Source organism: Petaurus breviceps, unplaced genomic scaffold (genome assembly GCF_028583685.1).
Source record: "Petaurus breviceps papuanus isolate PSGF00001 unplaced genomic scaffold, PetGlider_PUasm1.0 90681, whole genome shotgun sequence".
NCBI classification, from domain to species: Eukaryota; Metazoa; Chordata; class Mammalia; order Diprotodontia; family Petauridae; genus Petaurus; species Petaurus breviceps.
In genome coordinates, this window is record NW_027187307.1 from 3881552 (window position 1) to 3895899 (window position 14348).

The 14348-nt window shown below is 44.0% G+C and overlaps 1 protein-coding gene across 8 annotated transcripts in view; it reads right to left on the minus strand.

Annotated features, from left to right (window-relative positions):
* The window catches only part of KLHL13 (kelch like family member 13), a 159019-nt gene that overhangs the window by 18549 nt on the left and 126122 nt on the right, over positions 1-14348 (minus strand). For all 8 annotated transcript variants that reach the window (XM_069065221.1, XM_069065222.1, XM_069065219.1 and 5 more), the window contains 2 exons: positions 7024-7156; positions 6413-6609 (listed from right to left, as the gene is read on the minus strand). In XM_069065221.1, the coding sequence (XP_068921322.1) occupies positions 6413-6609; positions 7024-7156 (330 nt within the window). The remainder of the gene's footprint in view (positions 1-6412; positions 6610-7023; positions 7157-14348) is intronic.

A 14348-nucleotide genomic window follows, 5' to 3' on the forward strand; every position in this document is an offset into this window, starting at 1 on the left:
AGAGAGAGAGAGAGAGAGAGAGAGAGAGAGAGAGAGAGAGTTCCCTATAGCTGGTGACAGAAAAAATAGGAGCTTTGTAGATACTTTGAGTCTGCCAACAAAATGGGCCTCTTTCTCACTGCCCTCGGGAATTGATCTTTCAAGTCTAAGTTTCTGTGAGCAGCCCTGCCTCACTAGTCCCTCATTTCTTGCTCTCCTCCTCCTCCTCTTTTCTAGTCATTTGCATACTAAATCTCTACTTCAAGAAATGAAATGCATCAGCAAATGTCATGCTGGGGATAAACTCAGAGAACAAGGCCAGCATACAAATATGCCTATTAAAAACTAAGCCATGAGTAATTGAGTCAGGGCCCTCTTTACTCTGATATTGTGTGTCTTCATAATGTCATCCAAATCTTGGATGCAAATATCATAGGAGATTAGCAGGTGGACAGTCAGGATGTTCCTTTTGTTAAAAAGGAAAAAGGAGGCTGATGGCAATGGATACTGTACCAACCAAGGCCCTCCACGGGGCACAAAAGCACTATTTCTGAAAAAATGAAAGTTACCATAAACAATTTGCAAAGAATGCTTACGTAAAAACACAGTTTAATTCAGGGCAGAACCTCATTGAGCATTTTCCTTTACTCAAGAGTCAGGCTTCTGCCCTCCTTGTTGGCAATGCTGTTCACGGAACAAGCCCCACTGCCAGGTGATGCCCAAAAAGAAGAGAATTCCCAAGGTACAGTCCTTCAGCACTAACCTAGCCCCCCAGTACACTGGATGGCACATTCGTTTGCTACACTGACCTTTAAAATGGGTGTTGAGAACGGCTATATTAATGACTCATTATTTTCTGGTCTATTATGATTTTAGTTATAGGAAGCACCCCAAACACAGCTATGCACTAGCCTTGTTAGGCAGCAGAGGGAGGAATAGCAGAACCTGAGCTGGGGGCATAGCAGCCTATTCCATTTTGCCTACTCAGGGCATAGGATCTCCACTCAACAGATTCACGTGTGCACATATATACATACATACACATGGTTCACTGGGATGGGAAATAAATCCGAATCCAATATTGAGACCAACACTACATAATTTAGAAATGGGAACGAAAAATGAGATCCTAGCATCTTAACTCTTTTCCTCCATTGGCAACTTCCTTTGACTAAAAAAAGGTATAAAGGAGAATAAAAGAAGCTACATAATAATTTAAGGTGCTTGGAAAAGTATTTCTGTATGTCAGGATTCTCCTGTTCCTAAATACAAGGACCTGAAAAGGACCATGACAAAGCAGCCAGTTCACAAAGACAGCTGCTGTAATTTGCAATCTCCCAGAATGCTCCCTTCATGGTGGAAAGGACTGAGTCCTTTGAGAGCTCATAGACAACAGCAAGAGTGCTTTGGGAGGACTATGAGCATTCATTCCTGCTACTTCTAGCAAGAAAGAGACCCAAAGATGTGAATAAGGGACAACTAAAAATAAAAGGCCCATATTATTAATATTCAACAGTTAATTATTGGTAGTTATTCACTTGGAACTATCACCCAGGTAACATGAGATAGAAAGAAAGTTCCTAAATCGAGTTCTCTTAAATATAGAGTGTTTCGGCTACAAGAGTCAGCTTGGTACAGAGAGACTAAAGTAAAGCCAAGATAAGAGGAAAGCGGCAGGTTGACCAGGGATGGGGGGTGGGGTAGAGAGGAGAGGAGACAGGGGCTGGGGCTGGGAATGAGCCATGGCAGTGGCTGACCTGCTCTACATACTGAACCACATGGTAGAACATTAAGATGGCAGAAAAAGTAACATTCAACTGCATATATGGTAGACTCAGTCAATGTATTGGTCAGTTTTGCTGGACTGCTTCTGCTGTCATTATAAGGGATGGCTCTAACATCATAATAGAGAGATTGCTAAATGAAAGTCATGTATGAAGGTGAAGCAAAAACTGAAGCTAGCATTAAACATTATCTCAATAAAGAAAAAATAAATTTTATGTACCCAGGGGAAAAGGCAAATTTAAAGAATGTAAAGATGGAAAACACTAGTTCCCTCTAGACATGAGACCGTGGTCCAACACTGGTCAAGATAAACTTAAAAACAGAGATTTGACAATGGAGGGAAAACAAGGAATTGGAGGCAAAGAAATAGGACCGGACTTAATGACTGTCTAAGAGAAATAATGAGATAATTTCCAAATACCCCAATGAATATTTCCATTTCCTTGAGGTTCTTCTATCTTCAACCCTGGTTGGACCCCAGTTAGAATACCTGGCCTGTTCTGGGTAACCCATTTTAGGAAGGACATTGCCAAACTGCAACATATCCAGAGGAGGGTGACCAGGCTGGTAAAGATACTTGAAACCATTCCAGGGAAAGATAGGTTAAAGGAACTGGGGGCAATTTCGACTGTAGAAGAGAAGGGGAACAGGGCAGGAAAAGGACAGCAGATCAGTTTTTAATTATTCCAATTCAATGCCAGAGATCTTTGAGAGCCTAAACTGTGCAGGCCGTTGTGCTATCTATGGCTGGGGGTACAAAAAGAAATAAAAAGAAAAACTGTTTCTGGTCTCCAAGGGACTTCTAATTAAAGGACTGTCATATAGAAAAGGATTAGACGTACTCTGCTCAACCTCAAATGGCAGAACTGAGCACCAGCAGCCACAGGGCCACCTTTGGGCTTAAGGCACGGAAAAACTTCCTAGGAGTTGGAGCTATCTGAAAATGGAAGAGGCTCCCTAGGGAGGGAGAGGGTAAATTATCACTGCAGACCTTCAAAGCCTGGGTCACCACTGGGTGGCGACATAAGGGAGCACATTCATGTTTCAGACACAGGTTTGACTGAAGAACCTTTTAGGTTCTTCCCAAATGGGGGATTTTCGGATTGTTTCCATTATTTTGTCTGAAGGGATGATGTAAGCTACCAGACTGTATTCCTTCGAAAGTATAAAAATATAATCCAAATGCAAATATAAATGTTTTGAAAGAATGAAGAAGAACATTTGTTAGGTACTAACTACGTGCCAAAAGCACGTTGCTTTGTGGGTTTTCTGATACTCAACACTGTCTTTGCTATAGTCCCTCTCGGAAAGCTTAGAGCAGCAGGAATCAGCTGGGAGAGCCCTATGTGGCACACACCGTGCAGCTACTGGGGCAGGGTCTGTCATCTCCCTACACTTTAATATCATGTTTCATTATAAATAAACGAATGCTGCTCTACCACCCAGAGCTTTGCACCACAGCCACATGCCAACAGGCCAAGACATACATATCTTTGAGAGGAACACGAGGGAAATATTATTTAGCCTCAAGTGAAGATTGGGTTCTTTCACACTTTCAGGTTCCTAGAGATTAATAGCTTAAGAAAGAACCTTAATCCTAAATGTGATGACTTAAGATTGGAGCTTCTACTGGATCTTTGATTTGAAAAAAAACATCATCATCATCATCATCAATATTGTTCATCTTCCTTGGAAATGTATTACCAGCAACGTGAAACCTGGAGTTCTTATCAGCAAGGAAAGGAAGCAAAGGGACCAGTTTGAAGATGCATTTGTTAGCTGAGAGGACTAGGAGAAATGAGCACATTTAAAGTTGAGACTGCCCTTTGAAAGAAGAGAGAAAATGCTAAGAAGAAAGACAAAGGAAAAGATGGGAAGTAGAGAAAGACTGGGGCAAGGAGATAGCTCCACAAATGTGATTTTGGTCTCCAGGGGAAAGATGCCCATTGCCACTGGAGGGAGGCCCGTGGGGGTCGGCTTTCTGTAGAAGCAGAAGAGTGCCCTCCCCCATCCAATGAGGGTACAGGACAAGATGGCCTCTGTGCTCTCTTCTAGGCCTAAATTCTATGACTCCCTCTCCACAGAGGTTTGCTGAGTACATGAGGGTCTTTATGCAAAAGTGCATGTGTAACTAGAACCTAAAAAGCAGGAGAGTGTTCCCAAGGAGGGGGATGAACAGCAAAGAAAGACTAACCCCCTCCATAACACTGAAAGGTGTCACAGATGCCCAAGAATGGAGAGCTTGAGGCTAGTTACAAAGACCAGCTTTTGGCTGATGGCTAGGCTGAGGCCTAACCCTGAAGTCAGTGTGTGAATGGTTCAGAAGACAAAGGCAGTTTCAAAGAGGTGAAACAATATGGTTCTAATTCACATTTCAGCTAAGTTACATGCCAACACAGTAGTCTATTGAAACCCTTCAGCCATTACCAAAGTGCTTTATCTATCAACAGGGAAAAAAAAGACTGGGTATTTAGTTACCGAATTCATTTAAATAGAGTTCTATTTGGAGGGGCATAAATGGTAACATGCTAAAATCTCATTTTAATGACTAGTCGTAATTCCAGCTTTGAATAAATTATTCTGGAAATATTTAACCTAGAGAAAGGAAAGGAGTAAAGCAGGCTGTTTAAGTACTACCACCAGGGCAATCTCCCAGAAGAGGGATGATCCCAGAAGGACCAGGAGCAGAGTACTGGGGGTGGGGGGATATAAAGAAGTCAATATGTTCTGGATGCCAGGAGAACCTTCCCGTCCCAAAGCGGAAGATGAAATGGGCATTCTACAACTTTCTCAGGAGGTGGTGAGCTCCCCCTTCCTGCAGATCTTCAAGGGAAGGCTGGGTGACCATACTCAGGAGAGGATATAGAGGAGATTCTTGGTACAAGTGGGACTAGATGGCCATTGAGGCATCTTCCAACTCTGAGATTCCATGTTTTTTTTCCAATCTGGCCTTTGTTTATGAAACAAAGGCCTTGGCACAATCAACATGCGATTCACCCTCATGCAGTTTTACAAAAAATTAACTACTGAACTTAGAAAATCAATTAACAGGGACATAAATTGTCAAACAGCAAACGAAATATATTCAACATTGCATACTGCCTCCAAAGCATGATACCCCACTAGAATCCTGTCAAATCAATGTTAAGTGTTGGTCCATTTCAGATAATCAGTGTATTTAAGAAAATAAAATGGCACACTCAACAAGATTTGGTTCACCTGGGACTCAAGGTATCTTTTAATAATAGAAACCAAAAACCAGGAGCAAACCATGAAAGTCTGCTCAGTTCCATGTCATTATTTAAGAAATAAAAATAGTCATTTCATAGCCACAACTAAATTATGATAATAACGTGTCACAATTAATGAAATAAAAAGTAGTAATAGAGAAGTGAGTGCTCTAAGGGCAACACAAAGTCATGTGGGAATAAGCCAAGCTTTTTCTCTACGTGAGCCAAATATATGACACAGTGGAGAGATCATTCACTTAGGAAATCACTCAAAGCCAAAAACTCAAAAATCAAATCCTTGTGTTGCAGCATCTAAAAAATGTAAAGATATACTTGGAGATGTGAAAAGATACCGTAATGTCTTTCATTTTTTAAAATGTAGCTTGCAATAAACTGCAGGTAAATTAGCTCTTGGTTGATCTGAGGAACTGAAAATGATGACAAAATAATTCCGGACACATCGTTGTGAGGTGACTGAAATGGAATGCAATTTCCGGATCTGACATGATAAAAGGGAATCTCTGGAAAAGCATCTTTCACCAAGATTAGACCCAAGAATGGGCTAGCAGAGGAAAAGACATTCTTCCACGCGATCACTTAGAAGCAGGAGAGAGAGACAAGACAGCTCATCTTCCCTGGACTCACATATAATGACATGTTCTGGAAATCCTTCTGGAGAAAACTTAGTACAAGCCAATGTTTCAACCTTTCCAAATCAAGACTGAAGGGAACAGACTAGAATGCCACGGCACCAGGAGGCAGCAGTGGTTGCAGCAGCAGGGGAACAGCGATGGTCACTAAACCTGCTCAGGCTGCACCCTACATTCCCTCCCACTCTGACCCAGCATCTGCCTAAGCACTGCTCCTTGAATGGATGCCGTGGCCCCTTGCCACCACGTAAGAGGGAGGCAGATACTCCCACGTCTGGGGGTCGGGAAGAGAAGCCACCCAGATTTCAGGACAATAGTTTCAAGTGGAGCTCTCAGAGATCCAATGGCTCCTCTCCAGGATTCCATTTTCATGTTAGCCTTTTGTGAAAGCACAGACATGTGCAGGCACTAAGCAAGCCCCAGAGGGAAGGCCCAGTGCCCAGGGAAGAAGAGCCTCCTTCAATCGTTCATTCATTCGTTCACTCACTCATTCATTCATTCTTTTTCTTTCTTTCTTTCCTTCTTTCTTTCTTTCATTCAGGCCTGCACATCTCTCCAAGGCTCCTTCTGACCTCTGAGTTCAAACATGGAACTTCTGAGTTAATGACTCAGTTTTCCTGGGCCTGCTTTGCTCTCATTCTGTGTTTCTCTACAGAATCTGCTAGCCTGAGGATCCAAGCCATGGGATGATGGGCCCAATGGGGATAGTCCAGACCTGAGAGAGAGCACAAAAACAACAGCAGCCACAAGAAGCCAAAAAGGCCTTACCCCTGATATCAGAAACACCTTGCAGAAGTCCAGGATGGGCAGAATCTGGAGGAAGCTTGCAGCTTCCAGTGTATCTTGAAGGCTGTCCATATTGAGAGAGAGTTTTGCAGTGTAAATGAAATCAATGATTTTCTTCAGCCCAACTTTATTCACCCCATGGAGTTTAATGCACATTAAATCTTGTTCTTTCATGCCACCTAAAGAAAAAAGACATTGAGATAAAGGGAAGTGGTTATTTTAATTAAGGCAGAACTCATTTCTACCAATAATATGAAATAAAACAAAGGAAAAGTCTTATCAGATAGAAACAGTGATGTACAAGTGTTTCTAGTAATTACCCAAAGGATGCCCAAGGTACCAAAGGTAGGCAGAGCCAGTGTCTCCAAAAGGATCTCCCCCACTTAGCCCAAGGGGCTTTTGTCTGAAAAAGAAATGCTCAGAGGGCAATATGGGGATAAACGAGAAAATCAGCTTAAATCCAGCTGCCACGTGAAGCCAGAACCTTTACTGCCTTCCCAAAGAATCAGACTATCAGTGTCCTAAAGAACAATCCTTCATATTCGGAAAACACTGACTTCAAATGAAGGTGGAAAATGAAAAAAGCAGTCTACCTGTGAACATAGCCTTGAAGTAATCACTGGCAGATGCCATCATGGCCCTGTGAACAGGAAAGGCTTCGTCTCCATCTCCAGGGATGAGGCTCACATCACAAAGCAGTCCTTCAACACGGAGCTGGTCAAAGCCCTGCAACAACATCACACCATCAGCCATTCATTCCTTGAAAAAGAAGTGGAGAGTGGGTGACCTTTGGCGGCCTCCTGTTCTTTTTGCAGCTGCATGGGCTCACAGCTGACAAGGTTCTTGAAATTCCAAGATAGAGGCTACTTCATGTGGCAAAGGTACATTTGGGACTACAGAAAAGACCCAGAGAACCAAAGCAATTTCAGAATCCAGAATAATGAAGGGATACTGAATAGATCCCCAAGCTACCTATCAACAGTAGGAAAACTAGACTACATTGGGTTTTGGGGGGGAAAGAATATCGGGTCAAGCTTCTCTTTTGTGCTCTATCAAATGAGGGGCTTAGATTAAAGGTCCTTCCAGTTCTAATACTCAGTGAGAGTCTGCTGTGTATGTGGAGGTGTATTTATGTATATGTGTATACATCTTTGGGGGGGGGTAACCAATAATTTCAGTAATCAGAGGAATTCTTAGTATGTAACCTCCTCCCACTGATAAAGACCAACTTCTCAGTGAAACTTCCTCTTAGGGAGCTGCCTGGGGCACTGAGAAGCTAAGGGATTACTGACATGTGACTAAGGCTGGCTCTCTATTCACTTCACTGTACTACAATGGCTCCTTTGCTCTCTTTCTGTCTCTCTCTCTCTGGAGGGACCAAGGTGAAAAGGGCAAAGGTTGCCTGCCCATCTGGGCTCCTTGTCCAAAAGTTGCCCATCAGGTGATGGAGAGCTGCCTGCTCCAACATGGCATGCTGCTGGATTGGAGGCCCAGGGCCTGGAGTGGGAATCCTGGCTCTGCCACTCACTGGCCTCTCTGGCCTTCAGACTAGCTCTGCACCTGTGATGCTCGGATGCCCTGAAAGGGGTACAAATCTCATCAATGGGCAGAGTAATAGCCATGTCAGTGAAATCACTGATTTTTTTCAGGATACTGAAGTATCTCTATATATATATCCCATCGCAGGGAAAGGGAAGCAGAGACCTAAGAGAAGGTATAGCCCATTTTAAGTAACATTGTTCCCAGAATTCTCAGGTCAGAACACAGTCGTAGCACAGAATGAAAGGACCTTAAAGATCATTTTGTCCAACCCTGATTCATTGAGATCCAAGCAAGTGAACTTCACCCAGCAAGCAAAGATCACGTAGGCCGACAATCCAATCTCTACAATTAGAACCCTTCGACTAGGGAACTCTTCAGGCAGGAAGAGATCACGATTTGCAGATGCACCTACAGGCAAATGGAATCGATGCTAACAAACCCCCAAGCAGAAGGGAGCTGCTCTCTAATTAAGTCAGTCTCTGTGAAATGAAGGTAAGGATCTCCAACATCGATGAAACTCACCAGGGCTGTGGGTGGCAAGAGAGGGCCGAGATGCTGTAAAGAGAATGTAAATTTTAAAGATCTTCCCTGCCCCTAGGCTAAAGTGCACCTGAAGCCTGGGGAGGGAGGCTTGTTTTTCAGTAGATACTTCTTGATTGGCCAGTGAGTCAATAAGGTTGTTACATTCTCTGAGCCAGGAGAAGGCTATATAAGCCCTGATGTGTAGCTTTGTTTTGGGACTCACTTTGAGAAGCGTTCTGTGATTTGATCTGAATTCTGGGAAGCCGTTGTTGAGAGTCCCCCGGCTTTGAAAAACCCAGATGTGGAAACCCAGATGTTGACTGGGTATGGATGTAATGGTTGGACAGTTTGGAAATCTGTCTACTTGACCTGTTTCTGTCTTGATAATTCTGCCTATATGCTTTGAAGTTCGGGGTGCTGACCTTTTTCCCCTGAACAAGGTAAACGATATGTGTCTGACTGATTAAAGTAAGCTTGTTAACCCATTTTGAGTTGCTTTCCTTTAACAAAGCAGATCCAATAACCTGTGGTAGCTGCAAACCCTGAGGACCCTTGGGGTGCTTGCTGCTACAGATGCTCACCCCAAATCCATGCACCTCCATGCCCCCCACAGCAGGATTGAAGGGGAGGGGAGAATTAAGCCATCTGAGAAAGTGGGCACGTCTTGATTGATTTCCATTCTTGTTCAATTTTTAGCTGCTCTAAACAACTCCAAGAGAAATGTACTCCCCTTCATTTTTGAGCAATGTAACGCAAAGAAAGCCCTCTGTCCATGCTCAGCATGTTCAGGTAAGGAAGGACAGGACTTCCTCCAAGGGTGGATCTGTCCCTGCCTGCCTAGCCCTTCACCACTCCAGCAGCTGTGGCTTTGGAGTCAGGAGATGCGGACCAGGACCTCCTTCCTTCAGACCCACCTTTACCCCAGATTTTGCAGTGACCCAAGTCACAAAGTCTGTTTGCTATCATTTTGCCAGAATTCACTTAGCAATTTGAGGGGCTCTGCGTTTTCCTCAGCACTTAGCATTAATTTCTTTAATGTGTAAAATGTTTCTGGGTTTAGATCATATATGACAAAGATCATTTTTCCTAATGATTCAGGGACCTGGATGTACTGATGTGTTACTCTTAGGGAGCCTCAAGTGGGAAAGAGCAGCCTGGCAGAACCATGGCCTTGACATTCACATCAAAGTGCTCATAGCAGCCCATCACTAGGGAGAAAGTCTACAGAGGGGAGAGGTAGAAAAACAGCTTTGTCCACCATCCTTTTTTTATTTTATTTGCTTTTTGGAGGGCAATTGGGGTTAAGTGACTTGCCCAAAGTCACACGGCTAGTTTTTGTGTTAAGTGTCCGATGCCAGATTTGAACTCAGGTCCTCCTGACTCCAGGGCCAGTGCTCTATTCACTGTGCCACCTAGCCACCGCTATCATCTTTTTTTATAAATTTGGCATTTCAGAAAAATTGTCAGCTTCTTTTTCAAACACCAGTCAACAAAAACGTTTATTCGAATTCCTTCAAGGATACTCATTTTCCTTTGCAAACCCTGAGTTATTTTGGTTTTTTTCTTCTTCTTTTCTATTAAACCACCTGCCAACTACACACGAGATCAAGGCCAAGGCAGGGAGTAGGAGCAGGGCTTATCTCTGAAAAAGTGAACTGGCAAGCCAGGGGAAACATTATAGACAGGCTAGAGCCATGGCCATGACCAGCTCTGCGTATAAGCAAGCAGCTGGGACAAGAATGGCCCAGAGGCGGGAGACAGGAAGTGACTGTGCCCAAATGAGTAGTTCTAAGGGTCCAGTGTCCTTCCCCAAACCGACTTTCTGTTCTAGGAAAGCAGCTCTCCTCACCAGGCTCATGGTGCTCATCTCTTCTAGGCCTTGGCTCCAATCCCTCTCTACCCACAGTGCCCTTCCCTCCATGATGGTTCAGGCCAGCTCCCCTACCAACTTCAGCCCTGCCTGGCCCCTCCATCGACCAGCACTCAGACTGGGTACTATGCAGTTAAATACTGAACTACACAGATGGAGAAAAGACAGAGACAGGAAGCTGGCATGTCTCCTGTCTTATGGGTGTTTTATCCTCCCAGTTCAAAGCTTGGAAGGCAGCAACCTCATCCCGCCTTTCTGGATGGCCCCCATGCTAATCCCCTCTTCTGTTTCTTCCTCTGTCTCTCCCTTCTACCATCTACCCCGAAGTCAAGGCTCTTTCTCACTTGCTACTCACTGCTCACAAGACCTATGGACAAACCAGTAGAGGTCAGGGAAATTTTTTTTTTATTTGTCTAGGCTCTTGGCCCAGAACTATAGCAGAACAAGGCCCAGATATGTTCAGTGACTTGCCAAGATCACGTAGCTGGATACTGACAGAACAGTGTCTAGAAGCCTGGTTTCCTTCCTATATAATCCCCAGTTCCTTCACCATACCAATTTGGCATATTCACCATTCTCTTCTTCACCATTCCCTATGGCCAAAGCCACCATTCCTCAAAGGAGGAGTAAGGCTATTGGACTGTAAGGTGCTTCAGGCCTGGCCTGCTCCCTGGTCTCCTCTCCCCTATCTAGTTAGGCTCCACGATAGACAGAGGAGGGGCTCTCTGTAACTCCTGGCTGGTGGACTGATCATCAGTGTTGGGCCGCTTAGAGACCCATTACACAACTCTTTTTCAAGTCCAGTGCAACGTTGCCTTCCTTTCTCTTTGGTTTTGGGATTCAGTTCTATTTTGTCATGGACCTGAAGTAGAAATGAATTCTTTGCTCCCTGGGATCCGAGTCCCTTTACTTTCTCTCACAGAGCATCCTCGTCCTTTGTGGACAGGTGCTCATCTCCATGGGACTCCATTCAAGGGTTTTCAGTTCTCCCTTGGCCTTACTTGGGCTCCACCATTCTTTGATCTGTTATTTCCAAATAATCCAGCTGAAAGCCTAGTGGCAGCCACCACATCCCACTCACTCCCTTTCTCTTGGGCCTCTTTCACCAACTTGCCCCAACTCTGGTGATCACTGCTACTCAGTTGACCCTTGGCCAGGGCCCTGCCCCTACCAAGTTAGGCTCTCCCCCAAATCTTCCATGTCTACCAAGCTCTGTAAGACGTAAAACCACGTGATAGCACCCTAGCGGTCCTGCACCAACTCTGGCTATATGGGCTCCCAATGCCCTCTTTGCTGCTTCCTCTACAGGTCCTATCTCCACACACAGAGAAGAGTATAAACTCTCTCTTTATATCCTGTTCTAGTATTTAAATCACCCGAATAATTGAAAAAGTCTTCTTCTGTCTACTTAAGCCCCGTTGAGCTAGCCACGTAGGCCCATTTCCCCTTGTTCAGGACTCTACGGGAAGGTATTTTCACAGGCCCCCTCTACAATATTCATTTAAGCCCCTCCTCAGCCTTCTTTTCTCCAGCTTAAGCTAATTTCATTTCTATAACCTTTCCTCGTTAGGCCAATTTTCCAGCCATTTAAAAGTTTTTGGTACTTTACTTTACACATTAACATTTCTCAACACAGTTAACAATTCTTGTCATAGACATCTCTGATGACGTGGATCAAAAGTGGACCCAATAACAATGGCTTTCAAGCTCTCAGGACCTAGTTTGGGGACAAATAAATAGAAAGTATTTCTTTGCCCACCAAATAGTAAACACATGGAACTCATTATCCTGAGGGAGACCACATAAGCTGAAAATACAGTCATCTAGACTTGTAAAGCCCTCTGGCAGTCATCCAGCATGTAACAACGATCAGTAATTTAGAAGACTGTGCCTGATTGATTGTTCTGTTCCCAACCAAATGCTTTAACAGATAGCTCCTGTTCTTGGGGGCCATTAGCACATCAAAATAGTGTTTACTGAGCCTGGCAAAGGGCTGATCATTGTCAGACAACAGGAAATTCAGGAAGTCAGCCCAGGAGAGCTGGTAAACTCGCAAGAATGAAATTCTCAAGATACAAAAGTAAACTATTATAGGGAAGAGGAAAAAAATGGTAGTTGGGTGAAAACACTGAAGGAGATAAATACACAGGGAACTCACTAGCTGACAGATTTCTTCAAAGCTAAGTATGGAAGATGGAAACAAGGGGGCAGCCAGGTAGCACAGCAAGTAAGAGCACCGGCTCCAGTGTCGGCATGACCTGGGGATTGAATCCCGGGCTCAGACACTTAGCACCCACCCAGAAACACCTGGCCGTGTAACCTTGAGCAAGTTGCTTAGCCCCGATTGCTTTAAAAAAAATAAATAAAAATAATAAAAAAAGAAGATGGAAGCAAGGACAGGTAAAAGGGTGAGAAGAGCAGAGCATGGTCCTGTAACATAGTCTCAAGGATGCAAGAGACTGGTGAGGGTAACTACAGCCAACCAGCTCTGGAAGGCTAGGGGACTCTACTGGAGGTAAAAGGAGGATGGCAGAATGGAAAGGACCACTGCCTATAGCAGATGGAATGAGAATGTCTTTTTCCTTCACTGAAGGGAATGCTTTTTGCCCTGGAAATGGTAGAATAAAAAGGGTCAGCAGGGAGTTAATCCCCAAAGTAATAAGGAGAGAATAAGGTGCCCAAACTAAGAGATGGGGACAATGACCCTGTTACCATCATTTAAGGGGAAATTAAAACTCAACTGGAATGTTTGCAATTACTGGATCATGAATGAGGGTTTGCAATGATAGTGATTTCTTCCTAGGTCATGTACCAACAATTAGGCCTTGACGCCACCAGGTGAAGAAACTGACCTTGGTGGTGGCTTTGGGGCCAAAGAAATGGATTTGCTAATAGCATCAGAGTGAAAACAGCAAGCTGTGCCACTCAACTATGCCTTGTCTTTAAAAGTAGATTTCAATTAAAATAGCTAAATCGAAATGTTAGCCAGTACTACTATAAACACATTTAAACAGGACGTACAACTTAAACCAAGATGTAAAGAAATATTAACTAGTGAAATACACTTACCTTATTCTCAATTCTTCTTTCTTAATCCAACCGTGGTTCCCACTACAGGCCCTATGCCCTTGGCCCCAGCCCAGCCCACTCATTGAACACCTCTGGATTGGGGACCTTATGGTATACCCCCTCAGAATAAGGTGAAGGCTCCAGTTATCCCAACAGATCCATCCGGGGAAATATAGTGGGTGTAGACAGCCTATTCCCCCCTGCTCCTGCCCTGATTCCAGCATACAGAAGGGGCTTCCTTGTTCCCTACAACCACTTCTCACTTGCTACAGTTGAGCAAAGAAGTATTTGATTGTAAGGGAAAGGTAAGATCTCTCATACTGTCAGAAGACTTGATTTAACTGGAAAATAAAATGGGCTAAAATAGATTTTCACATAAACACAGTATAGGAAGTTTCAATTAGCTATTCCAAATAAAGAAGGAATAGCTCATTGGTTGAGTACTTGGAGGAAACAGGTGGTATATAGAAATCATTTTTCAGATGACTGAAGGCAGATACCTGTGAGGGACAAAATTTTGTTCAGCTAATTTCAATGGAAACCTTTGCAAAATGCATTATGTACTTCCTGCCTCTACATGTACCCCACAAAGAATGGACTTCTCAGGCTTGGGCCCTAAAGAAATGGTCTGGGGTCCACATGTCTAAGGTCCAGACTTCCTAAGTAACTGCAAAGGCCAGGAGTGAGGAAACTATGACCTCAAGGCCACGTGTGGCCCTCTAGGTCCTTGGGTGCAACCCTTTGACTGATTCCAAACTTCACAGAACAAATCCCCTTCATAAAAAGATTTGCTCTGTAAAATGCAGACTCAGTCAAAAGGCTGCACCTGAGGACCTAGAGTGCTACATGTAGCCTGAAGGCCACAGGTTCCCCACCCCTGGCCTAGGCCAAAGTAGTTCCCACAGTCCCAAGCTG